This window comes from Ammospiza nelsoni, chromosome 29 (genome assembly GCF_027579445.1).
Source record: "Ammospiza nelsoni isolate bAmmNel1 chromosome 29, bAmmNel1.pri, whole genome shotgun sequence".
Taxonomy (NCBI): domain Eukaryota; kingdom Metazoa; phylum Chordata; class Aves; order Passeriformes; family Passerellidae; genus Ammospiza; species Ammospiza nelsoni.
In genome coordinates, this window is record NC_080661.1 from 1,944,169 (window position 1) to 1,971,560 (window position 27,392).

Below are 27,392 nucleotides of genomic sequence, written 5' to 3' on the forward strand. Positions count from 1 at the left end.
TGATTGCTTGAGGTGAGTATGGAACATCTGTTCCCTGGTTAGTCTAGGTGAAAGCTGAGCATGGGGAGGGATTGCAGGTATGAATGTGCTTGCAAAATTAAGTCAGGACCTCGAGAAGAGCTTCAAACTTGTAATGAACAGGGACGAGAAGTTTTGTAGTGTAGCGGTGTGTATAAAACATCATGTTGTGTGGTCCAGTCAGGTAAACCACTCCATCTTTGTGTGTTACAGGAGCAGCTTCTTAACTGTATGTAAGGGCAGTGAATGTAGAGACTTCTCCTCATAGTGGATTCAGGAACTTCTCTTTAGAATTTGTTAGATTTTCATTATTTTCTGGAATGCCAAAGGAAGCATTAGGATACCCTATAGGAAGTGCAAGCAAACCAATAAAGTTTTTACCAATTAGAAGCGAGTCCCGTTTGTTCCTTGAAAGTGGTGCCAAACAAGGTTACTTTGAAAACGCTTTCAAAGCTCTGACAGGGATCAATATCAGCAAAGCCTGTTAGGCCGTGTTTGGGAGCTGGGGCTGGGGCTCTCGTGCCCTGGAGAGCCACGGGAAGGCTCCAGGCCTGAGTGTGTGGCCAGGCCGGGGCCATTGAGCTGCAGCCCATCCCTGGTGGATGCAAGGACAAGCAGGAATGCCAAGGGAGCCCAGGGCCGGGCCAGGCCAGGCCAGAGCAGTGCCCCCCAGCCCTCCAGGAGCGGACGGGCTCTGCCAAGCCCAGCCTGGGCACTGCCCCCGGCCCAGAGCCCCCAGGTGTGGGGCCCCTCTTGTCCCTGGGCAGCCACGTCCCTGCCCTACTTTCTCCTCCAGTTGTCAGGTCGCACTGACACTCGGCCTGAGCCCAGCGTTCCCTTTTGGGGCCAAGGGAAATCTCTGCTCCTGCCTCTGGCACAGGGCGCTCTGCCAGCCAGTCAGGGAAGGATACAGCCCCAGAGAGAGGCATGAGCAGTGGAGGAAAGCCAACATCACTGCAGTCTTGCAAAAGGGCACCAAGAAGGAGCCAGGAAACTGCAGGCCCATAAGCCTCAGCTCCATCCCCAGAAAGGAGACAGAACAGCTCCTCTTGGATGCCATCTCTAAGCCTGTGGAATAACAGGAATGGAAACCATGCTTGACCAATCCCATAGGCACCTGTGCTGCAGTGCCTGGTTGGGCTTGTGAGGGGAGAGCAGTGGCTGTTGTCAGCTGGGACTTCAGCAAGGCTTTGTCCCTGCCTCCCATAACAGGCCCCTGAGGCAGCTCAGGGACAGTGGGGCAGAGAAGTGGACAGAGGAGCTCCAAACTCAGGTAGCTGTGAGCTCAGGGGGCCGTGCTGGGCCCAGCCCTGTTTGCCTTATTCCCCAGGGACCTGGCAGAATGGACGGAGCGCTCCCTCAGCATTTGCGGATGGGACAGAACTGGGAGCAGGGCCTGAGGCACCACAAGGCTCTGCTGCCCTTCAGTGAGACCTGGACAGGCTCGAGAGTTGAGCAGAGAGGAACCTAATGAAGTTGCACTGGGAAAAGCCTCTAGAAGAGCTTCAGGCTTTGTAATGACCAGGCAACAGAAGTGTTTTAGTGTAGTGGAGTCTATAAGGTTGTCTTGTAATGTCCAGTTAGGGAAACCACTCTTTCCCTGTATGTTATCGAACCAGTCCCTTGTATGTACGTCAAGAAAGTCTTTGAGAGAAACATGAAAGAATTCAGAAACTTCCCCTGATATTATTTTGGATTTTCACGATTTTCTGGAATGCCGGGTGAAGTGTAAGGGAAGTGAAAGCAAACCAATAAATCTTTAAAAACTCAGAAGCCTCTCCTGTTTGTTCCTTGAAGAAGTTGCCAAACAAAGTCACTTTTGCAATCCTTTGAAAGATCTTACAGGAAAAAGCATTGGCCAAAAGTGCTGCCCTTTCTGAACAGCCAAAAGTGCTGTGTTTCTGAACAGCAACAAGCATTTTGTGTTGATGCAAGGTCTGTACCAGGGCTTGATGCAAGGTGTGTACCAGTGCTTGGGTTTTTGTGTGTGTGTGCTTTGAATGTGAGTCTTTGCAGGACTATTAATAATTAGACCATGTACTGAAGAGAACATGTTACTGTGTTGTGCTGTCCAGTGCTGAAGAGGGTTGAGACAGAGCAGGTAGCTCTGTGTCTGTGTGTAACTGGCATGAGCAGCACGGGAGCAGTGCCCAGGGCCTGGAGAAGCAAACGGGTTCCCGGTGCTGAGGACACGGTGTCCAGAGCTCAGGATTGTCCGGCCAAGCTCTTCTGGCTCCTTGTGCTTCGAGCCCTGGCTGGGAGCCCTGCAGAGCCCCGGGTGCAGCTTCCCAATTTCCCCCTCTGCCTCCTCCCTGCCTCCAGGGTAAAGGCACTCCCTGGCATTGCACTGGCTGTGCCTCCCTCCTAGAGCAGTGAAGGGATTGTTTCCCAGCCAAGGTGGCTCTGCCATGGAGACAGGAAAATGGACAAAGTCCTGCTGCCCCAGCATCAGGCAGCTGCAGGGTGTCCCTGCCTGTCAGCCCCTGCCCTGCTTCCCAGAGATACCACTGATTGTTCTAGAAGTCATGGATCTGGATTTCCAGGAGCATGTTTGCAAAGACACGAAAGAGAAAAATTGACAAGAATTGTTTGTGCTTCGCTTCCTGAGTTTTTTCCCATGTATTTTCTAGTAGGAAAGCACGGACCAAACTGGCAAAGTTCCTACAACGTAGGAAAAGCATCCTCCTGTATGACTGGAGTTGAGGACAGTTGCAAGCTCTCCTGTCAAATGTACACACAAAATTCTCGGTGCATTTTCTGTCTTACCATTGAGTCAGTATAAAAGATGACAATTCTCAGGAGCCTGATACTAATTTTTCCATTTATATGAAATGTGAAAGTTCTTAGTTCATAGGATGACAGATAACTGAGGTTCTGGAGGCAGCTGTGCTGGTGTCCAGGTTTATCTCCAGTACCCAATGGTGATCAGCAGCAGCATCAAATCAGGTTCATCTTAGTTTTCTGCAGACAGGTGTTGAGGAAAACATCAGTTCACCTAGAGCAGGATTTGAATCCCTGCAGTGCAGTTGACTCCGCACGGGCTCTCTGGGCCACCGCCTGCCAGGGGCAGGAGCAGAGATTTCCCTTGGCCGGGGCCAGAGCCCTGGCGTGGCGGTGCCTGAACAGCACCTCCCTGCCCACAGTGCCACCCCGGCTGGCTGCCCCAGGGCCTGGCATTTGACCCTGCACTTGCTGCCGGATTCCCGGCCGTGCTTCCACCCTGAGCAAACGCTCGGACCCAGCTCAGAAGCTCGGTGCCCGAGGGGCCCGCCACAAGTGGTTGCCAGGGACCTGAGGCCATGGCTGCCCGATTTTGGGTACACGGCTCTGATGTCAGAGTGGCCATTGTGACCTGTGCCACCAAGGCCACAAAAGGGGACGCTGGGCTCAGGCCGAGCGTCAGTGCGACCTGACACCGGGAGGAGAAGGTAGGGCGGGGACGTGGCTGCCCAGGGACCAGAGGGGCCCCACACCTCGGGGCTCTGGGCCTGTGCTGCAGCCTCACCTGCCTATCACTTCCCAGAATCAGCGGAGGAAGAGCCAGGACACTGCGGTGTTCCTCAGCGCGACGACGGGAGGAGAAAGCGGACAGGAGCAGGGCTCACGCAGGCCTGAGCAGGGAGTAGAGCCTCGTGGCTCTGGGCCTGTTCTGCAAACTCCCCCCCCTTCTTTCTCCCATAGAGAGAGAGTATCTGCACTCGCAGCGACAACGTCCCTCGAGGACTGCGACGCAGGAGAGACAGCCGCCATGTCTGACAGCATGCAGGAGGGCCCTGGTGCCAGGGAGCCAGGTGAGGGCAAAGCAGCCCTCTGACAGCCTGGCCCAGGGGCTCTTGTGGCAGCAGGCAGCGTGGGGATCAGAGCAGAGGCAGGGGGAGGCAGGAGCTGCTCGGCCATGCCGGGGCTGGGAGCCTCCTTCCTGCCCAAGTGGAGCCCAGCTGGGCCAGGGGGCAGCTCCTGGGACAGCCGTGCCCACAATGGCCCCTGCTCTGCAAGGCCTCCAGCCCTGCCCATCAGCCAGGCAGGGACAGAGCAGCCTTGGGGCCGATGCTGCTGCAGGCTCTGAACCCCACAGAGCTGCTCGTGCCCCGTGCCATTGGCTGTGTCCCCTGCAGCCTGCATGCTGTGTCGCCGTGCCGAGGCTGACCCGGACATGTGCGGTGACAAACTGCAGAAGGGTGGGCTCTGTGCCCACGTGTTCTGCATGGTGAGTGGCTCCAGGCGCTCCCTCCACCTTTGCAATGGGCAGCTCCTGCCACCCGCTCCTCATCAGCTCCTCCCCTTGCCTGCAGCTCTTCGCCACTCTTCTATTTCGGCAAGAGAAACGCAACGTTGGACTCCTGGGATTTCTCCCACGAGATCTCCAAATTGCGGCCAGTCGGGCGGCACAGAAGGTGAGAGCCTGACAAGAGCAGGGAGATTTGTGCCTGGCGAGGTTTGCCAGAGCTTAGCCCAGACTGCAGGAAAGAAAGGCCGGCCCAGCAGCCGGGACAAAGTCTGGCTCCCAGCAGCTGTGGCACAGAGGCCCTGGCACAGGAGCCTCCCTCCTCCAGCAGGCGGCTCTGTGGGCTGGGAGCCGGCAGCGGCCACGTCCTGCGCCCTGCCCGGAGCCCTGCGGCTGCCCGGGGAAGCCTCGAGGCTGCTGCTGCTGCTGCTGACGCGGCTGCTTGGCTCTTTCCAGCGCTGCTGCGTCTGCGGCCAGAGCGGGGCAACCATCATGTGCTGTGTGCCGGACTGTGACAGATGGTTCCACCTGCCCTGTGCCAAGGAGGGCGGCTGTGTCAATGTATACATTACTCCGTTCAGGTACCTCATCTCTCTTTATGACCACCCCTGGGGAATGATCCAGCATTTCTCACTTTCCCCATCCATTTTCCTCCAGGTCCTTCTGCCCTGAGCACCGTCCAGAGCAGGAGGTGGAGGCCACTCCTGAGCCGGACACCGTCTGCCTCATCTGCCTGGAGCCTGTGGAGGACAGAAAGACCTTCACAACCCTGGTGTGCCCAACATGCAAAAGGGCCTGGTTCCACAGGGACTGCATCCAGGTAGGAGCCCTCCCCTCAGCCCCAGGGCACAGCAGGTGCTCAGCAGCAACAGCAGGGCCTCGCTCACCCTGCCTGTGTTTGCCCTGCAGGGACAGGCCTTGTGCGCTGGTGCTTTGTATTTCCAGTGCCCCCTGTGCAGAGACAGCGGGGAATTCCCTGTTGAAATGTTCATCTTGGGGATTCGAGTCCCCTTCAGGTTGGTGTCTTTCTGCCTGGCCCACCAGGCAGGAGGGTGCAAGTGCTGTGCTGTGCCAGGCCCTGCCCCAGGAGCCCTGGCCCTGTCCTGTCCCGTCAGTCTGGGCTTCAGCTTCACCCCCAACTTGGAAAAGCGCTGGAGAAAGAGCTGATACACCCTGGACCTCCGTGAGGGAGAGCAGCAGAAATTCATCATCTCTTCCTTTCTCCATCAGAGACCCAACATGGGAGGACAACGATGCCTTCGCAGATCTAGGAGTGAGGCACGGCCAGTGCAACGCCAGGGATTGCCTTTACCCTGGCGGCAGGGAGGAGGCAGAGGAACGGGGGTAAGTTGGGAAGCTGCACCTGGGGCTCTGCAGGGAACCTGTGTCTCGGCAAGGGCTCAAAGCGGGAAGAACCAGAAGCGCTTGGCCAGACAACCACATGCTGGTACACTTTGTTCTCAGTGCTATGAGCCTGTTTGCCTCCCCAGGCCCTGGCAATTGCTCCTGTGCTCCTCCTGTGCTGCTGAGGGCACCCACCGGCGCTGCTCTGGCCTGAGGAACAGCACACAGAGATGGGAGTGTGACAGCTGTGCTGGGCTCGGAACATGTATGAGTCAAAGTCCCCGGTGTCCCTGGGCTGGGGGCAGTGCCCAGGCCAGGCTTGGCAGAGCGCAGCATCCACTGCTGGAGGGCTGGGGGCACTGCTCTGGCCCGGCCTGGCTGGGACCTGGGCGATCTTTGACATTCCTGCTTGCCCTTACAGCCACCAGGGATGAGACAGAGCTCAATGGCCCCAGGCCGGCCAGACAGTCAGGACTGCAATCTGCTCATGGCTGGTCAGAATCTGAGGCCATCAGCCCCAGCTCCCACAGCCCTGTGCCATTGGTGCTGGTTTCCCCGTCTCCATCTCCAGAGACGGGCAGCCACAGCAGGCCCCACCACGCAGCATGGCAGCAGGCGCTGCCATCTTCCTCACTGGACAGCAGAGCATCAGCAGATCAAGGGCAACACGCAGCACGTCCCCTGACCCTGAGGACAGGGTCCGTTCCAGACGTGCTGGGCCCAGCCGCAGGCGAAGCTGCTCTCGCCGGCAAAGTCGTGCCCAGAGTCCACCTGTCCGCTCCAGGAGTCACAGTGACAGGAGCAGCGGGACAGGGCCAAGGGCTGAGAGGCCCAGGCGAAGGGAGACACCATCACGGACATCCCCCAGACGCAGGTGCTCCCACCAGCAAGGCTGGGCCCAGAGTCCACCCGTCCGCTCCAGGAGCTGCCATGACAGGAACAGAGGGACAGGGCCAAGCACTGAGAGGCTCAGGCATAGGGGGACGTGGCCAGGGCCATCCCCCAGACGCAGGCGCTCCCGCCAGCAAGGCTGGGCCCAGAGTCCACCTGTCCGCTCCAGGAGTGTCTGTGACAGGAGCAGTGGGACAGGGCCAAGCACTGAGAGGCTCAGGCGTAGGGGGACATGGCCAGGGCCATCCCCCAGACGCAGGCGCTCCCGTCAGCAAATCTGGGCCCAGAGTCCACCTGTCCGCTCCAGGAGTGTCTGTGACAGGAGCAGTGGGACAGGGACAAGGACTGAGAGGCTCAGGCGTAGGGGGACATGGTCAGGGCCATCCCCCAGACGCATGCGCTCCCGCCAGCAAGGCTGGGCCCAGAGTCCACCTGTCCGCTCCAGGAGTCGCCGTGGCAGCAGCAGCAGGACAAGGCCAAGAGCTGAGAGGCCCAGGCGAAGGGACACATCATCGGGGACGTCCCCCAGACGCAGCCGCTCCCGCCAGCAGCGCCGGGCCTCGGCTCAAACTGTGCGGTCCAGGAGTCGCCAGGACAGGAGCAGGACGACAGCAGCCAGAGCTGAGAGGCCCAGGCGTAGGGGGACATGGTCGGGGACATCGCGCAGGAGCAGCCGCTCCCACCAGCGACGTCGGACCTCAACTGGGACCTCCAACAGCAGCACGTAGCGCCGTCATCTTTTCTTTCTAGGCCGTGTGTTCCTTGCCGGAAGTGAAGGTGAGAACGGTCAGTGCAGGGACCCTGAGATGAGCAGATCTGTGAGCAAACCCGATTAGCTCTTGATGTTTCTACTGGCAGGAAGAAGTCTGGGCTAAATACCTTCATTTCTGTGTAACCGTGTAGTCAGTGAAACGTCAATTAAGGATGTGGCTAATTAAAAAGGACTCTTGGTCCTGCCTTTACACTCCAACCTCAGATGTTTCCCCAGTGCTTACCCTTCATTATGAACCACTCCTTAATGGGCTTGGATATCCTTAGGGAGACATTGAGGGCAAGGTGGCTCTTAGGGAAGCTGTGTCTGAAAAGGACGTGTGCTGTGTTGCTATCCTTGAACAATCTCATTTCAGTAAAGCCAAAAAAGGAAGAAAGAGAGTGAGACACTACCTCAAGTGTCTGAAGACAACTTCTACAGCATTGCTGCGGATTTGAAAGAGGCCTTTCAAAGAACAAACCAGAATAGACGGTATTTCCTCCGTCTATTCTGGTTTGCTCTTTGAAAGACCTTCGAGGAACAAACCAGAACAGACTGAGGAAATACCCTGGGACAAAGAGGATACACAGCACTCTGCCCCAGATGACCATTTGGAACCTTTGCCTGAGAACGCCGCAACTCAGGAGACGAGTTCTTTCAAGTTTTCCTTCTTTGGAGGCACAGAGGAGCTGGGCATCAAAGAAGGTAACAGCAGAACCCTTCTAACAGTGCCATTGCTAAGGAAGAGCTTCTGGCAGGCACTGTAGGGCAATATGGTGTAAAGAAGGTCAGGATGCAGGGGATTTTCAGCAACAGAGGTCAGTAATTAGGCAGAAGCATTTTGATCTTCATTTCTGCTTGCCGGGGCTGTGGTAGATTATTGAGAGGTGCCTCATGCTTGCATCTCAGGAATTCTGACAGGCATGCTTTGAGAAGGCATTGGGGGTTTTTGCTGAGTGGTGAAAAAGCTTGTTCTCATGCCCTGAATTCCTCAAACAGGGAAAAAGGTGACACACCAGTCATATCAAGTTTCATAGAACCTCACAAGGCTTTTAAGGAAATGTGCGTTAATGTAGGGGGAGGAGCAAAGTCCGAGAGCTGGCCCCAAGATCCATGAACATTCTGTTTGTTACTGAATTCTACTCTTGGACCTTTAGAAAAAGGAAATGGAATGACACATGATCATGGGGGTGTCCTAACCTTAGATAAAATGAGGCTGTCTGAAATGAAGATGAAACAACATTGACTCGAGTCCCAGTCATGTAGGAGAGAAAAGAAACCCTGTGAAGTTTTCCGAAATATTAAAAGACCCAACGCAACAGCACAAAGCAACGAGCCCCCCAGACTTGTGCTGAACTGAGAAGGTATTCAGTGTCTTCTGAATGCAATGAGAAATGTTTAAGAATACATAAGGGATCCCTGGAACAAACTGGAAAATACTGGAGCAGAAATGTAGCTTAGAAAGTCTGGCAGGGTCAGATTCTGTCCTTCCTAAATCTCTCTTCTCCACTGTAAGTATTTCACGTGAAAGGAGGAATTTTTCCTGACGAGTAGAGGAATAATCTGGTTTTGGCTTTTTTTCTCTATTGGTGCTGTCCTTGCAGAGCCTCACGCGCTTGGGACAATAAAGCCGGTAAAAGCCACGTGGCAAGAGGATTCACGTTTCCAGGACAGCAGTTCTGAGGGTGACGATGAGCCTGAGATGACAGAAATGGAACAGCACCAAGAAATGCAAGTCGCATTTCTCTTTGTTGTCTACTTGGCTGTAGTAGTTGGATGCTGTGGGAATATTAATAGCAGCACTCAGGGAATGGGAAAGTGACATTGCACACCTCTGAGCAATGAAAGTCGTCTTGGAAAACCGTGTGTGCTGCACAGAGTCAAAACTCCCAGCAGCCCATTGGATGTGAATGTGAATATGGAAAGAAAGAGTAGAGCACAAGAAACTAACAGGGTCATTTTGCTTTGACCAACTCCAAACTGAGTTTGGCCAAAAGCCCAAGACACAGTCAGTTTTCTCTTTAAAAAAGAGGGTTTTGTAAAATAAAAAGCTCTGTTCGGTTCCTAGGGAGTAAAGCTTTTCAATGGATGCCATTTCTCTGAAGCACTACAGGTTTAACTTGTGTTCATGGAATTTGATAGTACAATTTAGGATACTCAAATCCCTTTGTCCTTTTCTAGGTTTCTTTCTTTACCAGGCACAGGAAGTGCTAGAGTTTTTTTTTTCCTTCTCCAAAGACGATGAACGCCTTAGAGGTATGACAGAATTTCTTTACCATTTTTTACATTTGTTTTTCCTTTTAAACCCTTCCTGTAATTCAGTGAGGTGGAAAAAATGCTGCCTAGTTATCCAAGTTTTCTAGTCAAAATTTGCCACCCTCACTTGTGATCCAAGTTGTGGCAGAATCCCGTGAGAAAGTCCTGGCAAAATGAAGGTCAAGCAGATTTCTGGCTTTCTTTTCTTTCAGACAATTACCCAATAGGAATCTGGACTTTTAGAGTTTACCAAAAACTTAGTCACTTCACAGCTTACGTAGACATTTTGGATCCTTTCAGGTATTTAAATCATCTTTATCTTTTTCCTCTCTTTCTGGTGTTACCATTAGGAATGTTGAGTGTTCGTGTCAGCCACATATGTCCCTGTGGTTCTTTGTCCTAATGAATCTGGGGCTTTGTCTTCTGAATCCAGTGAATTTTGTATGTAGAAACAAAGAAAACAACATCCAAAGGAAACATGCACAGTCCCCAAAACCTGCACAGGCCACCAAAACAATTGCTGGTTAGATTTTGTAGAATAGAATCTTAAGACAAGCATAAAGGATGTGCCTTCCATGAGATTGATTCCATAACTCTGCTGAAATGCACTGCTGTGTTCACACAGTTCCCGGCCTACAATCTTCCAGGCAGCCTGATTTACAGGATGTGTTGAAATGGAGAGCTCAGGCCTCAGTTCTTGGGGTGCTGGTGCTGAGCTTCTAATGCAACAGCTGCAATTTCAGTGCAATTCAGATTGCAGCATGTTGAGGGAAAGTGCTGCTGCCTTTGATTGTTCTTAGCACACCAGGCTGCAGTAGGGAACATTTCTGCTGGAGCCAAAGTGTGGTGGGGGCAGGAGAATAGGAAGGGTGTGAGAATTGATTTCTGATTTTAGTGCTGTGTTGGTCAAGATTGTTAGAAGCAGCAGCACAATCACATGTGTTTAAGGCTATTAATTGGATGTTTCTTTTGTGCAGAGGGTCCGCAGGTATTTTGTAGATTAGCAGAAGTCAGTGAAGAAAAAGAGGGTTAGGAAGACAGACGTAGATGATTGCTTGAGGTGAGTATGGAACATCTGTTCCCTGGTTAGTCTAGGTGAAAGCTGAGCATGGGGAGGGATTGAAGGTATGAATGTGCATGCAAAATTAAGTCAGGACCTCGAGAAGAGCTTCAAATTTGTAATGAACAGGGACGAGAAGTTTTGTAGTGTAGCGGTGTGTATAAAACATCATGTTGTGTGGTGCAGTCAGGTAAACCACTCCATCTTTGTGTGTTACAGGAGCAGCTTCTTAACTGTATGTAAGGGCAGTGAATGTAGAGACTTCTCCTCATAGTGGATTCAGGAACTTCTCTTTAGAATTTGTTAGATTTTCATTATTTTCTGGAACGCCAAAGGAAGCATTAGGATACCCTATAGGAAGTGCAAGCAAACCAATAAAGTTTTTACCAATTAGAAGCGAGTCCCGTTTGTTCCTTGAAAGTGGTGCCAAACAAGGTTACTTTGAAAATGCTTTCAAAGCTCTGACAGGGATCAATATCAGCAAAGCCTGTTAGGCCGTGTTTGGGAGCTGGGGCTGGGGCTCTCGTGCCCTGGAGAGCCACGGGAAGGCTCCAGGCCTGAGTGTGTGGCCAGGCCGGGGCCATTGAGCTGCAGCCCATCCCTGGTGGATGCAAGGACAAGCAGGAATGCCAAGGGAGCCCAGGGCCGGGCCAGGCCAGGCCAGAGCAGTGCCCCCCAGCCCTCCAGGAGCGGACGGGCTCTGCCAAGCCCAGCCTGGGCACTGCCCCCGGCCCAGAGCCCCCAGGTGTGGGGCCCCTCTTGTCCCTGGGCAGCCACGTCCCTGCCCTACTTTCTCCTCCAGTTGTCAGGTCGCACTGACACTCGGCCTGAGCCCAGCGTTCCCTTTTGGGGCCAAGGGAAATCTCTGCTCCTGCCTCTGGCACAGGGCGCTCTGCCAGCCAGTCAGGGAAGGATACAGCCCCAGAGAGAGGCATGAGCAGTGGAGGAAAGCCAACATCACTGCAGTCTTGCAAAAGGGCACCAAGAAGGAGCCAGGAAACTGCAGGCCCATAAGCCTCAGCTCCATCCCCAGAAAGGAGACAGAACAGCTCCTCTTGGATGCCATCTCTAAGCCTGTGGAATAACAGGAATGGAAACCATGCTTGACCAATCCCATAGGCACCTGTGCTGCAGTGCCTGGTTGGGCTTGTGAGGGGAGAGCAGTGGCTGTTGTCAGCTGGGACTTCAGCAAGGCTTTGTCCCTGCCTCCCATAACAGGCCCCTGAGGCAGCTCAGGGACAGTGGGGCAGAGAAGTGGACAGAGGAGCTCCAAACTCAGGTAGCTGTGAGCTCAGGGGGCCGTGCTGGGCCCAGCCCTGTTTGCCTTATTCCCCAGGGACCTGGCAGAATGGACGGAGCGCTCCCTCAGCATTTGCGGATGGGACAGAACTGGGAGCAGGGCCTGAGGCACCACAAGGCTCTGCTGCCCTTCAGTGAGACCTGGACAGGCTCGAGAGTTGAGCAGAGAGGAACCTAATGAAGTTGCACTGGGAAAAGCCTCTAGAAGAGCTTCAGGCTTTGTAATGACCAGGCAACAGAAGTGTTTTAGTGTAGTGGAGTCTATAAGGTTGTCTTGTAATGTCCAGTTAGGGAAACCACTCTTTCCCTGTATGTTATCGAACCAGTCCCTTGTATGTATGTCAAGAAAGTCTTTGAGAGAAACATGAAAGAATTCAGAAACTTCCCCTGATATTATTTTGGATTTTCACGATTTTCTGGAATGCCGGGTGAAGTGTAAGGGAAGTGAAAGCAAACCAATAAATCTTTAAAAACTCAGAAGCCTCTCCTGTTTGTTCCTTGAAGAAGTTGCCAAACAAAGTCACCTTTGCAATCCTTTGAAAGATCTTACAGGAAAAAGCATTGGCCAAAAGTGCTGCCCTTTCTGAACAGCCAAAAGTGCTGTGTTTCTGAACAGCAACAAGCATTTTGTGTTGATGCAAGGTCTGTACCAGGGCTTGATGCAAGGTGTGTACCAGTGCTTGGCTTTTTGTGTGTGTGTGCTTTGAATGTGAGTCTTTGCAGGACTATTAATAATTAGACCATGTACTGAAGAGAACATGTTACTGTGTTGTGCTGTCCAGTGCTGAAGAGGGTTGAGACAGAGCAGGTAGCTCTGTGTCTGTGTGTAACTGGCATGAGCAGCACGGGAGCAGTGCCCAGGGCCTGGAGAAGCAAACGGGTTCCCGGTGCTGAGGACACGGTGTCCAGAGCTCAGGATTGTCCGGCCAAGCTCTTCTGGCTCCTTGTGCTTCGAGCCCTGGCTGGGAGCCCTGCAGAGCCCCGGGTGCAGCTTCCCAACTTCCCCCTCTGCCTCCTGGGTAAAGGCACTCCCTGGAATTGCACTGGCTGTGCCTCCCTCCTAGAGCAGTGAAGGGATTGTTTCCCAGCCAAGGTGGCTCTGCCATGGAGACAGGAAAATGGACAAAGTCCTGCTGCCCCAGCATCAGGCAGCTGCAGGGTGTCCCTGCCTGTCAGCCCCTGCCCTGCTTCCCAGAGATACCACTGATTGTTCTAGAAGTCATGGATCTGGATTTCCAGGAGCATGTTTGCAAAGACACGAAAGAGAAAAATTGACAAGAATTGTTTGTGCTTCGCTTCCTGAGTTTTTTCCCATGTATTTTCTAGTAGGAAAGCATGGACCAAACTGGCAAAGTTCCTACAACGTAGGAAAAGCATCCTCCTGTATGACTGGAGTTGAGGACAGTTGCAAGCTCTCCTGTCAAATGTACACACAAAATTCTCGGTGCATTTTCTGTCTTACCATTGAGTCAGTATAAAAGATGACAATTCTCAGGAGCCTGATACTAATTTTTCCATTTATATGAAATGTGAAAGTTCTTAGTTCATAGGATGACAGATAACTGAGGTTCTGGAGGCAGCTGTGCTGGTGTCCAGGTTTATCTCCAGTACCCAATGGTGATCAGCAGCAGCATCAAATCAGGTTCATCTTAGTTTTCTGCAGACAGGTGTTGAGGAAAACATCAGTTCACCTAGAGCAGGATTTGAATCCCTGCAGTGCAGTTGACTCCGCACGGGCTCTCTGGGCCACCGCCTGCCAGGGGCAGGAGCAGAGATTTCCCTTGGCCGGGGCCAGAGCCCTGGCGTGGCGGTGCCTGAACAGCACCTCCCTGCCCACAGTGCCACCCCGGCTGGCTGCCCCAGGGCCTGGCATTTGACCCTGCACTTGCTGCCGGATTCCCGGCCGTGCTTCCACCCTGAGCAAACGCTGGGACCCAGCTCAGAAGCTCGGTGCCCGAGGGGCCCGCCACAAGTGGTTGCCAGGGACCTGAGGCCATGGCTGCCCGATTTTGGGTACACGGCTCTGATGTCAGAGTGGCCATTGTGACCTGTGCCACCAAGGCCACAAAAGGGGACGCTGGGCTCAGGCCGAGCGTCAGTGCGACCTGACACCGGGAGGAGAAGGTAGGGCGGGGACGTGGCTGCCCAGGGACCAGAGGGGCCCCACACCTCGGGGCTCTGGGCCTGTGCTGCAGCCTCACCTGCCTATCACTTCCCAGAATCAGCGGAGGAAGAGCCAGGACACTGCGGTGTTCCTCAGCGCGACGACGGGAGGAGAAAGCGGACAGGAGCAGGGCTCACGCAGGCCTGAGCAGGGAGTAGAGCCTCGTGGCTCTGGGCCTGTTCTGCAAACTCCCCCCCCTTCTTTCTCCCATAGAGAGAGAGTATCTGCACTCGCAGCGACAACGTCCCTCGAGGACTGCGACGCAGGAGAGACAGCCGCCATGTCTGACAGCATGCAGGAGGGCCCTGGTGCCAGGGAGCCAGGTGAGGGCAAAGCAGCCCTCTGACAGCCTGGCCCAGGGGCTCTTGTGGCAGCAGGCAGCGTGGGGATCAGAGCAGAGGCAGGGGGAGGCAGGAGCTGCTCGGCCATGCCGGGGCTGGGAGCCTCCTTCCTGCCCAAGTGGAGCCCAGCTGGGCCAGGGGGCAGCTCCTGGGACAGCCGTGCCCACAATGGCCCCTGCTCTGCAAGGCCTCCAGCCCTGCCCATCAGCCAGGCAGGGACAGAGCAGCCTTGGGGCCGATGCTGCTGCAGGCTCTGAGCCCCACAGAGCTGCTCGTGCCCCGTGCCATTGGCTGTGTCCCCTGCAGCCTGCATGCTGTGTCGCCGTGCCGAGGCTGACCCGGACATGTGCGGTGACAAACTGCAGAAGGGTGGGCTCTGTGCCCACGTGTTCTGCATGGTGAGTGGCTCCAGGCGCTCCCTCCACCTTTGCAATGGGCAGCTCCTGCCACCCGCTCCTCATCAGCTCCTCCCCTTGCCTGCAGCTCTTCGCCACTCTTCTATTTCGGCAAGAGAAACGCAACGTTGGACTCCTGGGATTTCTCCCACGAGATCTCCAAATTGCGGCCAGTCGGGCGGCACAGAAGGTGAGAGCCTGACAAGAGCAGGGAGATTTGTGCCTGGCGAGGTTTGCCAGAGCTTAGCCCAGACTGCAGGAAAGAAAGGCCGGCCCAGCAGCCGGGACAAAGTCTGGCTCCCAGCAGCTGTGGCACAGAGGCCCTGGCACAGGAGCCTCCCTCCTCCAGCAGGCGGCTCTGTGGGCTGGGAGCCGGCAGCGGCCACGTCCTGCGCCCTGCCCGGAGCCCTGCGGCTGCCCGGGGAGGCCTCGAGGCTGCTGCTGCTGCTGCTGACGCGGCTGCTTGGCTCTTTCCAGCGCTGCTGCGTCTGCGGCCAGAGCGGGGCAACCATCATGTGCTGTGTGCCGGACTGTGACAGATGGTTCCACCTGCCCTGTGCCAAGGAGGGCGGCTGTGTCAATGTATACATTACTCCGTTCAGGTACCTCATCTCTCTTTATGACCACCCCTGGGGAATGATCCAGCATTTCTCACTTTCCCCATCCATTTTCCTCCAGGTCCTTCTGCCCTGAGCACCGTCCAGAGCAGGAGGTGGAGGCCACTCCTGAGCCGGACACCGTCTGCCTCATCTGCCTGGAGCCTGTGGAGGACAGAAAGACCTTCACAACCCTGGTGTGCCCAACATGCAAAAGGGCCTGGTTCCACAGGGACTGCATCCAGGTAGGAGCCCTCCCCTCAGCCCCAGGGCACAGCAGGTGCTCAGCAGCAACAGCAGGGCCTCGCTCACCCTGCCTGTGTTTGCCCTGCAGGGACAGGCCTTGTGCGCTGGTGCTTTGTATTTCCAGTGCCCCCTGTGCAGAGACAGCGGGGAATTCCCTGTTGAAATGTTCATCTTGGGGATTCGAGTCCCCTTCAGGTTGGTGTCTTTCTGCCTGGCCCACCAGGCAGGAGGGTGCAAGTGCTGTGCTGTGCCAGGCCCTGCCCCAGGAGCCCTGGCCCTGTCCTGTCCCGTCAGTCTGGGCTTCAGCTTCACCCCCAACTTGGAAAAGCGCTGGAGAAAGAGCTGATACACCCTGGACCTCCGTGAGGGAGAGCAGCAGAAATTCATCATCTCTTCCTTTCTCCATCAGAGACCCAACATGGGAGGACAACGATGCCTTCGCAGATCTAGGAGTGAGGCACGGCCAGTGCAACGCCAGGGATTGCCTTTACCCTGGGGGCAGGGAGGAGGCAGAGGAACGGGGGTAAGTTGGGAAGCTGCACCTGGGGCTCTGCAGGGAACCTGTGTCTCGGCAAGGGCTCAAAGCGGGAAGAACCAGAAGCGCTTGGCCAGACAACCACATGCTGGTACACTTTGTTCTCAGTGCTATGAGCCTGTTTGCCTCCCCAGGCCCTGGCAATTGCTCCTGTGCTCCTCCTGTGCTGCTGAGGGCACCCACCGGCGCTGCTCTGGCCTGAGGAACAGCACACAGAGATGGGAGTGTGACAGCTGTGCTGGGCTCGGAACATGTATGAGTCAAAGTCCCCGGTGTCCCTGGGCTGGGGGCAGTGCCCAGGCCAGGCTTGGCAGAGCGCAGCATCCACTGCTGGAGGGCTGGGGGCACTGCTCTGGCCCGGCCTTGCTGGGACCTGGGCAATCTTTGACATTCCTGCTTGCCCTTACAGCCACCAGGGATGAGACAGAGCTCAATGGCCCCAGGCCGGCCAGACAGTCAGGACTGCAATCTGCTCATGGCTGGTCAGAATCTGAGGCCATCAGCCCCAGCTCCCACAGCCCTGTGCCATTGGTGCTGGTTTCCCCGTCTCCATCTCCAGAGACGGGCAGCCACAGCAGGCCCCACCACGCAGCATGGCAGCAGGCGCTGCCATCTTCCTCACTGGACAGCAGCAGCATCAGCAGATCAAGGGCAACACGCAGCACATCCCCTGACCCTGAGGACAGGGTCCGTTCCAGACGTGCTGGCCCCAGCCGCAGGCGAAGCTGCTCTCGCCGGCAAAGTCGTGCCCAGAGTCCACCTGTCCGCTCCAGGAGTCACAGTGACAGGAGCAGCGGGACAGGGCCAAGGGCTGAGAGGCCCAGGCGAAGGGAGACACCATCACGGACATCCCCCAGACGCAGGTGCTCCCACCAGCAAGGCTGGGCCCAGAGTCCACCCGTCCGCTCCAGGAGCTGCCATGACAGGAACAGAGGGACAGGGCCAAGCACTGAGAGGCTCAGGCGTAGGGGGACGTGGCCAGGGCCATCCCCCAGACACAGGCGCTCCCGCCAGCAAGGCTGGGCCCAGAGTCCACCTGTCCGCTCCAGGAGTGTCTGTGACAGGAGCAGTGGGACAGGGCCAAGCACTGAGAGGCTCAGGCGTAGGGGGACATGGTCAGGGCCATCCCCCAGACGCATGCGCTCCCGCCAGCAAGGCTGGGCCCAGAGTCCACCTGTCCGCTCCAGGAGTCGCCGTGGCAGCAGCAGCAGGACAAGGCCAAGAGCTGAGAGGCCCAGGCGAAGGGACACATCATCGGGGACGTCCCCCAGACGCAGCCGCTCCCGCCAGCAGCGCCGGGCCTCGGCTCAAACTGTGCGGTCCAGGAGTCGCCAGGACAGGAGCAGGACGACAGCAGCCAGAGCTGAGAGGCCCAGGCGTAGGGGGACATGGTCGGGGACATCGCGCAGGAGCAGCCGCTCCCACCAGCGACGTCGGACCTCAACTGGGACCTCCGACAGCAGCACGTAGCGCCGTCATCTTTTCTTTCTAGGCCGTGTGTTCCTTGCCGGAAGTGAAGGTGAGAACGGTCAGTGCAGGGACCCTGAGATGAGCAGATCTGTGAGCAAACCCGATTAGCTCTTGATGTTTCTACTGGCAGGAAGAAGTCTGGGCTAAATACCTTCATTTCTGTGTAACCGTGTAGTCAGTGAAACGTCAATTAAGGATGTGGCTAATTAAAAAGGACTCTTGGTCCTGCCTTTACACTCCAACCTCAGATGTTTCCCCAGTGCTTACCCTTCATTATGAACCACTCCTTAATGGGCTTGGATATCCTTAGGGAGACATTGAGGGCAAGGTGGCTCTTAGGGAAGCTGTGTCTGAAAAGGACGTGTGCTGTGTTGCTATCCTTGAACAATCTCATTTCAGTAAAGCCAAAAAAGGAAGAAAGAGAGTGAGACACTACCTCAAGTGTCTGAAGACAACTTCTACAGCATTGCTGCGGATTTGAAAGAGGCCTTTCAAAGAACAAACCAGAATAGACGGTATTTCCTCCGTCTATTCTGGTTTGCTCTTTGAAAGACCTTCGAGGAACAAACCAGAACAGACTGAGGAAATACCCTGGGACAAAGAGGATACACAGCACTCTGCCCCAGATGACCATTTGGAACCTTTGCCTGAGAACGCCGCAACTCAGGAGACGAGTTCTTTCAAGTTTTCCTTCTTTGGAGGCACAGAGGAGCTGGGCATCAAAGAAGGTAACAGCAGAACCCTTCTAACAGTGCCATTGCTAAGGAAGAGCTTCTGGCAGGCACTGTAGGGCAATATGGTGTAAAGAAGGTCAGGATGCAGGGGATTTTCAGCAACAGAGGTCAGTAATTAGGCAGAAGCATTTTGATCTTCATTTCTGCTTGCCGGGGCTGTGGTAGATTATTGAGAGGTGCCTCATGCTTGCATCTCAGGAATTCTGACAGGCATGCTTTGAGAAGGCATTGGGGGTTTTTGCTGAGTGGTGAAAAAGCTTGTTCTCATGCCCTGAATTCCTCAAACAGGGAAAAAGGTGACACACCAGTCATATCAAGTTTCATAGAACCTCACAAGGCTTTTAAGGAAATGTGCGTTAATGTAGGGGGAGGAGCAAAGTCCGAGAGCTGGCCCCAAGATCCATGAACATTCTGTTTGTTACTGAATTCTACTCTTGGACCTTTAGAAAAAGGAAATGGAATGACACATGATCATGGGGGTGTCCTAACCTTAGATAAAATGAGGCTGTCTGAAATGAAGATGAAACAACATTGACTCGAGTCCCAGTCATGTAGGAGAGAAAAGAAACCCTGTGAAGTTTTCCGAAATATTAAAAGACCCAACGCAACAGCACAAAGCAACGAGCCCCCCAGACTTGTGCTGAACTGAGAAGGTATTCAGTGTCTTCTGAATGCAATGAGAAATGTTTAAGAATACATAAGGGATCCCTGGAACAAACTGGAAAATACTGGAGCAGAAATGTAGCTTAGAAAGTCTGGCAGGGTCAGATTCTGTCCTTCCTAAATCTCTCTTCTCCACTGTAAGTATTTCACGTGAAAGGAGGAATTTTTCCTGACGAGTAGAGGAATAATCTGGTTTTGGCTTTTTTTCTCTATTGGTGCTGTCCTTGCAGAGCCTCACACGCTTGGGACAATAAAGCCGGTAAAAGCCACGTGGCAAGAGGATTCACATTTCCAGGACAGCAGTTCTGAGGGTGACGATGAGCCTGAGATGACAGAAATGGAACAGCACCAAGAAATGCAAGTCGCATTTCTCTTTGTTGTCTACTTGGCTGTAGTAGTTGGATGCTGTGGGAATATTAATAGCAGCACTCAGGGAATGGGAAAGTGACATTGCACACCTCTGAGCAATGAAAGTCGTCTTGGAAAACCGTGTGTGCTGCACAGAGTCAAAACTCCCAGCAGCCCATTGGATGTGAATGTGAATATGGAAAGAAAGAGTAGAGCACAAGAAACTAACAGGGTCATTTTGCTTTGACCAACTCCAAACTGAGTTTGGCCAAAAGCCCAAGACACAGTCAGTTTTCTCTTTAAAAAAGAGGGTTTTGTAAAATAAAAAGCTCTGTTCGGTTCCTAGGGAGTAAAGCTTTTCAATGGATGCCATTTCTCTGAAGCACTACAGGTTTAACTTGTGTTCATGGAATTTGATAGTACAATTTAGGATACTCAAATCCCTTTGTCCTTTTCTAGGTTTCTTTCTTTACCAGGCACAGGAAGTGCTAGAGTTTTTTTTTTCCTTCTCCAAAGACGATGAACGCCTTAGAGGTATGACAGAATTTCTTTACCATTTTTTACATTTGTTTTTCCTTTTAAACCCTTCCTGTAATTCAGTGAGGTGGAAAAAATGCTGCCTAGTTATCCAAGTTTTCTAGTCAAAATTTGCCACCCTCACTTGTGATCCAAGTTGTGGCAGAATCCCGTGAGAAAGTCCTGGCAAAATGAAGGTCAAGCAGATTTCTGGCTTTCTTTTCTTTCAGACAATTACCCAATAGGAATCTGGACTTTTAGAGTTTACCAAAAACTTAGTCACTTCACAGCTTACGTAGACATTTTGGATCCTTTCAGGTATTTAAATCATCTTTATCTTTTTCCTCTCTTTCTGGTGTTACCATTAGGAATGTTGAGTGTTCGTGTCAGCCACATATGTCCCTGTGGTTCTTTGTCCTAATGAATCTGGGGCTTTGTCTTCTGAATCCAGTGAATTTTGTATGTAGAAACAAAGAAAACAACATCCAAAGGAAACATGCACAGTCCCCAAAACCTGCACAGGCCACCAAAACAATTGCTGGTTAGATTTTGTAGAATAGAATCTTAAGACAAGCATAAAGGATGTGCCTTCCATGAGATTGATTCCATAACTCTGCTGAAATGCACTGCTGTGTTCACACAGTTCCCGGCCTACAATCTTCCAGGCAGCCTGATTTACAGGATGTGTTGAAATGGAGAGCTCAGGCCTCAGTTCTGGGGGTGCTGGTGCTGAGCTTCTAATGCAACAGCTGCAATTTCAGTGCAATTCAGATTGCAGCATGTTGAGGGAAAGTGCTGCTGCCTTTGATTGTTCTTAGCACACCAGGCTGCAGTAGGGAACATTTCTGCTGGAGCCAAGGTGTGGTGGGGGCAGGAGAATAGGAAGGGTGTGAGAATTGATTTCTGATTTTAGTGCTGTGTTGGTCAAGATTGTTAGAAGCAGCAGCACAATCACATGTGTTTAAGGCTATTAATTGGATGTTTCTTTTGTGCAGAGGGTCCGCAGGTATTTTGTAGATTAGCAGAAGTCAATGAAGAAAAAGAGGGTTAGGAAGACAGACGTAGATGATTGCTTGAGGTGAGTATGGAACATCTGTTCCCTGGTTAGTCTAGGTGAAAGCTGAGCATGGGGAGGGATTGCAGGTATGAATGTGCTTGCAAAATTAAGTCAGGACCTCGAGAAGAGCTTCAAATTTGTAATGAACAGGGACGAGAAGTTTTGTAGTGTAGCGGTGTGTATAAAACATCATGTTGTGTGGTCCAGTCAGGTAAACCACTCCATCTTTGTGTGTTACAGGAGCAGCTTCTTAACTGTATGTAAGGGCAGTGAATGTAGAGACTTCTCCTCATAGTGGATTCAGGAACTTCTCTTTAGAATTTGTTAGATTTTCATTATTTTCTGGAACGCCAAAGGAAGCATTAGGATACCCTATAGGAAGTGCAAGCAAACCAATAAAGTTTTTACCAATTAGAAGCGAGTCCCGTTTGTTCCTTGAAAGTGGTGCCAAACAAGGTTACTTTGAAAATGCTTTCAAAGCTCTGACAGGGATCAATATCAGCAAAGCCTGTTAGGCCGTGTTTGGGAGCTGGGGCTGGGGCTCTCGTGCCCTGGAGAGCCACGGGAAGGCTCCAGGCCTGAGTGTGTGGCCAGGCCGGGGCCATTGAGCTGCAGCCCATCCCTGGTGGATGCAAGGACAAGCAGGAATGCCAAGGGAGCCCAGGGCCGGGCCAGGCCAGGCCAGAGCAGTGCCCCCCAGCCCTCCAGGAGCGGACGGGCTCTGCCAAGCCCAGCCTGGGCACTGCCCCCGGCCCAGAGCCCCGAGGTGTGGGGCCCCTCTTGTCCCTGGGCAGCCACGTCCCTGCCCTACTTTCTCCTCCAGTTGTCAGGTCGCACTGACACTCGGCCTGAGCCCAGCGTTCCCTTTTGGGGCCAAGGGAAATCTCTGCTCCTGCCTCTGGCACAGGGTGCTCTGCCAGCCAGTCAGGGAAGGATACAGCCCCAGAGAGAGGCATGAGCAGTGGAGGAAAGCCAACATCACTGCAGTCTTGCAAAAGGGCACCAAGAAGGAGCCAGGAAACTGCAGGCCCATAAGCCTCAGCTCCATCCCCAGAAAGGAGACAGAACAGCTCCTCTTGGATGCCATCTCTAAGCCTGTGGAATAACAGGAATGGAAACCATGCTTGACCAATCCCATAGGCACCTGTGCTGCAGTGCCTGGTTGGGCTTGTGAGGGGAGAGCAGTGGCTGTTGTCAGCTGGGACTTCAGCAAGGCTTTGTCCCTGCCTCCCATAACAGGCCCCTGAGGCAGCTCAGGGACAGTGGGGCAGAGAAGTGGACAGAGGAGCTCCAAACTCAGGTAGCTGTGAGCTCAGGGGGCCGTGCTGGGCCCAGCCCTGTTTGCCTTATTCCCCAGGGACCTGGCAGAATGGACGGAGCGCTCCCTCAGCATTTGCGGATGGGACAGAACTGGGAGCAGGGCCTGAGGCACCACAAGGCTCTGCTGCCCTTCAGTGAGACCTGGACAGGCTCGAGAGTTGAGCAGAGAGGAACCTAATGAAGTTGCACTGGGAAAAGCCTCTAGAAGAGCTTCAGGCTTTGTAATGACCAGGCAACAGAAGTGTTTTAGTGTAGTGGAGTCTATAAGGTTGTCTTGTAATGTCCAGTTAGGGAAACCACTCTTTCCCTGTATGTTATCAAACCAGTCCCTTGTATGTACGTCAAGAAAGTCTTTGAGAGAAACATGAAAGAATTCAGAAACTTCCCCTGATATTATTTTGGATTTTCACGATTTTCTGGAATGCCGGGTGAAGTGTAAGGGAAGTGAAAGCAAACCAATAAATCTTTAAAAACTCAGAAGCCTCTCCTGTTTGTTCCTTGAAGAAGTTGCCAAACAAAGTCACCTTTGCAATCCTTTGAAAGATCTTACAGGAAAAAGCATTGGCCAAAAGTGCTGCCCTTTCTGAACAGCCAAAAGTGCTGTGTTTCTGAACAGCAACAAGCATTTTGTGTTGATGCAAGGTCTGTACCAGGGCTTGATGCAAGGTGTGTACCAGTGCTTGGCTTTTTGTGTGTGTGTGCTTTGAATGTGAGTCTTTGCAGGACTATTAATAATTAGACCATGTACTGAAGAGAACATGTTACTGTGTTGTGCTGTCCAGTGCTGAAGAGGGTTGAGACAGAGCAGGTAGCTCTGTGTCTGTGTGTAACTGGCATGAGCAGCACGGGAGCAGTGCCCAGGGCCTGGAGAAGCAAACGGGTTCCCGGTGCTGAGGACACGGTGTCCAGAGCTCAGGATTGTCCGGCCAAGCTCTTCTGGCTCCTTGTGCTTCGAGCCCTGGCTGGGAGCCCTGCAGAGCCCCGGGTGCAGCTTCCCAATTTCCCCCTCTGCCTCCTCCCTGCCTCCAGGGTAAAGGCACTCCCTGGCATTGCACTGGCTGTGCCTCCCTCCTAGAGCAGTGAAGGGATTGTTTCCCAGCCAAGGTGGCTCTGCCATGGAGACAGGAAAATGGACAAAGTCCTGCTGCCCCAGCATCAGGCAGCTGCAGGGTGTCCCTGCCTGTCAGCCCCTGCCCTGCTTCCCAGAGATACCACTGATTGTTCTAGAAGTCATGGATCTGGATTTCCAGGAGCATGTTTGCAAAGACACGAAAGAGAAAAATTGACAAGAATTGTTTGTGCTTCGCTTCCTGAGTTTTTTCCCATGTATTTTCTAGTAGGAAAGCACGGACCAAACTGGCAAAGTTCCTACAACGTAGGAAAAGCATCCTCCTGTATGACTGGAGTTGAGGACAGTTGCAAGCTCTCCTGTCAAATGTACACACAAAATTCTCGGTGCATTTTCTGTCTTACCATTGAGTCAGTATAAAAGATGACAATTCTCAGGAGCCTGATACTAATTTTTCCATTTATATGAAATGTGAAAGTTCTTAGTTCATAGGATGACAGATAACTGAGGTTCTGGAGGCAGCTGTGCTGGTGTCCAGGTTTATCTCCAGTACCCAATGGTGATCAGCAGCAGCATCAAATCAGGTTCATCTTAGTTTTCTGCAGACAGGTGTTGAGGAAAACATCAGTTCACCTAGAGCAGGATTTGAATCCCTGCAGTGCAGTTGACTCCGCACGGGCTCTCTGGGCCACCGCCTGCCAGGGGCAGGAGCAGAGATTTCCCTTGGCCGGGGCCAGAGCCCTGGCGTGGCGGTGCCTGAACAGCACCTCCCTGCCCACAGTGCCACCCCGGCTGGCTGCCCCAGGGCCTGGCATTTGACCCTGCACTTGCTGCCGGATTCCCGGCCGTGCTTCCACCCTGAGCAAACGCTCGGACCCAGCTCAGAAGCTCGGTGCCCGAGGGGCCCGCCACAAGTGGTTGCCAGGGACCTGAGGCCATGGCTGCCCGATTTTGGGTACACGGCTCTGATGTCAGAGTGCCCATTGTGACCTGTGCCACCAAGGCCACAAAAGGGGACGCTGGGCTCAGGCCGAGCGTCAGTGCGACCTGACACAGGGAGGAGAAGGTAGGGCGGGGACGTGGCTGCCCAGGGACCAGAGGGGCCCCACACCTCGGGGCTCTGGGCCTGTGCTGCAGCCTCACCTGCCTATCACTTCCCAGAATCAGCGGAGGAAGAGCCAGGACACTGCGGTGTTCCTCAGCGCGACGACGGGAGGAGAAAGCGGACAGGAGCAGGGCTCACGCAGGCCTGAGCAGGGAGTAGAGCCTCGTGGCTCTGGGCCTGTTCTGCAAACTCCCCCCCCTTCTTTCTCCCATAGAGAGAGAGTATCTGCACTCGCAGCGACAACGTCCCTCGAGGACTGCGACGCAGGAGAGACAGCCGCCATGTCTGACAGCATGCAGGAGGGCCCTGGTGCCAGGGAGCCAGGTGAGGGCAAAGCAGCCCTCTGACAGCCTGGCCCAGGGGCTCTTGTGGCAGCAGGCAGCGTGGGGATCAGAGCAGAGGCAGGGGGAGGCAGGAGCTGCTCGGCCATGCCGGGGCTGGGAGCCTCCTTCCTGCCCAAGTGGAGCCCAGCTGGGCCAGGGGGCAGCTCCTGGGACAGCCGTGCCCACAATGGCCCCTGCTCTGCAAGGCCTCCAGCCCTGCCCATCAGCCAGGCAGGGACAGAGCGGCCTTGGGGCCGATGCTGCTGCAGGCTCTGAGCCCCACAGAGCTGCTCGTGCCCCGTGCCATTGGCTGTGTCCCCTGCAGCCTGCATGCTGTGTCGCCGTGCCGAGGCTGACCCGGACATGTGCGGTGACAAACTGCAGAAGGGTGGGCTCTGTGCCCACGTGTTCTGCATGGTGAGTGGCTCCAGGCGCTCCCTCCACCTTTGCAATGGGCAGCTCCTGCCACCCGCTCCTCATCAGCTCCTCCCCTTGCCTGCAGCTCTTCACCACTCTTCTATTTCGGCAAGAGAAACGCAACGTTGGACTCCTGGGATTTCTCCCACGAGATCTCCAAATTGCGGCCAGTCGGGCGGCACAGAAGGTGAGAGCCTGACAAGAGCAGGGAGATTTGTGCCTGGCGAGGTTTGCCAGAGCTTAGCCCAGACTGCAGGAAAGAAAGGCCGGCCCAGCAGCCGGGACAAAGTCTGGCTCCCAGCAGCTGTGGCACAGAGGCCCTGGCACAGGAGCCTCCCTCCTCCAGCAGGCGGCTCTGTGGGCTGGGAGCCGGCAGCGGCCACGTCCTGCGCCCTGCCCGGAGCCCTGCGGCTGCCCGGGGAGGCCTCGAGGCTGCTGCTGCTGCTGCTGACGCGGCTGCTTGGCTCTTTCCAGCGCTGCTGCGTCTGCGGCCAGAGCGGGGCAACCATCATGTGCTGTGTGCCGGACTGTGACAGATGGTTCCACCTGCCCTGTGCCAAGGAGGGCGGCTGTGTCAATGTATACATTACTCCGTTCAGGTACCTCATCTCTCTTTATGACCACCCCTGGGGAATGATCCAGCATTTCTCACTTTCCCCATCCATTTTCCTCCAGGTCCTTCTGCCCTGAGCACCGTCCAGAGCAGGAGGTGGAGGCCACTCCTGAGCCGGACACCGTCTGCCTCATCTGCCTGGAGCCTGTGGAGGACAGAAAGACCTTCACAACCCTGGTGTGCCCAACATGCAAAAGGGCCTGGTTCCACAGGGACTGCATCCAGGTAGGAGCCCTCCCCTCAGCCCCAGGGCACAGCAGGTGCTCAGCAGCAACAGCAGGGCCTCGCTCACCCTGCCTGTGTTTGCCCTGCAGGGACAGGCCTTGTGCGCTGGTGCTTTGTATTTCCAGTGCCCCCTGTGCAGAGACAGCGGGGAATTCCCTGTTGAAATGTTCATCTTGGGGATTCGAGTCCCCTTCAGGTTGGTGTCTTTCTGCCTGGCCCACCAGGCAGGAGGGTGCAAGTGCTGTGCTGTGCCAGGCCCTGCCCCAGGAGCCCTGGCCCTGTCCTGTCCCGTCAGTCTGGGCTTCAGCTTCACCCCCAACTTGGAAAAGCGCTGGAGAAAGAGCTGATACACCCTGGACCTCCGTGAGGGAGAGCAGCAGAAATTCATCATCTCTTCCTTTCTCCATCAGAGACCCAACATGGGAGGACAACGATGCCTTCGCAGATCTAGGAGTGAGGCACGGCCAGTGCAACGCCAGGGATTGCCTTTACCCTGGGGGCAGGGAGGAGGCAGAGGAACGGGGGTAAGTTGGGAAGCTGCACCTGGGGCTCTGCAGGGAACCTGTGTCTCGGCAAGGGCTCAAAGCGGGAAGAACCAGAAGCGCTTGGCCAGACAACCACATGCTGGTACACTTTGTTCTCAGTGCTATGAGCCTGTTTGCCTCCCCAGGCCATGGCAATTGCTCCTGTGCTCCTCCTGTGCTGCTGAGGGCACCCACCGGCGCTGCTCTGGCCTGAGGAACAGCACACAGAGATGGGAGTGTGACAGCTGTGCTGGGCTCGGAACATGTATGAGTCAAAGTCTCCGGTGTCCCTGGGCTGGGGGCAGTGCCCAGGCCAGGCTTGGCAGAGCGCAGCATCCACTGCTGGAGGGCTGGGGGCACTGCTCTGGCCCAGCCTGGCTGGGACCTGGGCGATCTTTGACATTCCTGCTTGCCCTTACAGCCACCAGGGATGAGACAGAGCTCAATGGCCCCAGGCCGGCCAGACAGTCAGGACTGCAATCTGCTCATGGCTGGTCAGAATCTGAGGCCATCAGCCCCAGCTCCCACAGCCCTGTGCCATTGGTGCTGGTTTCCCCGTCTCCATCTCCAGAGACGGGCAGCCACAGCAGGCCCCACCACGCAGCATGGCAGCAGGCGCTGCCATCTTCCTCACTGGACAGCAGCAGCATCAGCAGATCAAGGGCAACACGCAGCACGTCCCCTGACCCTGAGGACAGGGTCCGTTCCAGACGTGCTGGCCCCAGCCGCAGGCGAAGCTGCTCTCGCCGGCAAAGTCGTGCCCAGAGTCCACCTGTCCGCTCCAGGAGTCACAGTGACAGGAGCAGCGGGACAGGGCCAAGGGCTGAGAGGCCCAGGCGAAGGGAGACACCATCACGGACATCGCCCAGACGCAGGTGCTCCCACCA

General features: G+C 54.7%; 3 protein-coding genes across 3 annotated transcripts; all 3 read left to right on the forward strand.

Moving 5' to 3' along the window:
• Nucleotides 1-3,766: 3,766 nt before the first annotated feature.
• On the forward strand, nt 3,767-6,021 carry LOC132085204 (PHD finger protein 7-like). Its single transcript, XM_059490573.1, is given in 10 exon segments — nt 3,767-3,809; nt 4,134-4,225; nt 4,397-4,412; nt 4,575-4,824; nt 4,901-5,074; nt 5,076-5,114; nt 5,116-5,259; nt 5,474-5,587; nt 5,734-5,871; nt 6,009-6,021. Coding segments are annotated over 10 exon segments (1,023 nt in total).
• Nucleotides 6,022-14,288: 8,267 nt separating this feature from the next.
• Nucleotides 14,289-16,543, forward strand: LOC132085205 (PHD finger protein 7-like). The gene is given in 10 exon segments (XM_059490575.1): nt 14,289-14,331; nt 14,656-14,747; nt 14,919-14,934; nt 15,097-15,346; nt 15,423-15,596; nt 15,598-15,636; nt 15,638-15,781; nt 15,996-16,109; nt 16,256-16,393; nt 16,531-16,543. Coding segments are annotated over 10 exon segments (1,023 nt in total).
• Nucleotides 16,544-24,684: 8,141 nt separating this feature from the next.
• LOC132085206 (PHD finger protein 7-like) lies at nt 24,685-26,939 on the forward strand. Its single transcript, XM_059490576.1, is given in 10 exon segments — nt 24,685-24,727; nt 25,052-25,143; nt 25,315-25,330; nt 25,493-25,742; nt 25,819-25,992; nt 25,994-26,032; nt 26,034-26,177; nt 26,392-26,505; nt 26,652-26,789; nt 26,927-26,939. Coding segments are annotated over 10 exon segments (1,023 nt in total).
• The last annotated feature ends 453 nt before the right edge of the window (nt 26,940-27,392 follow it).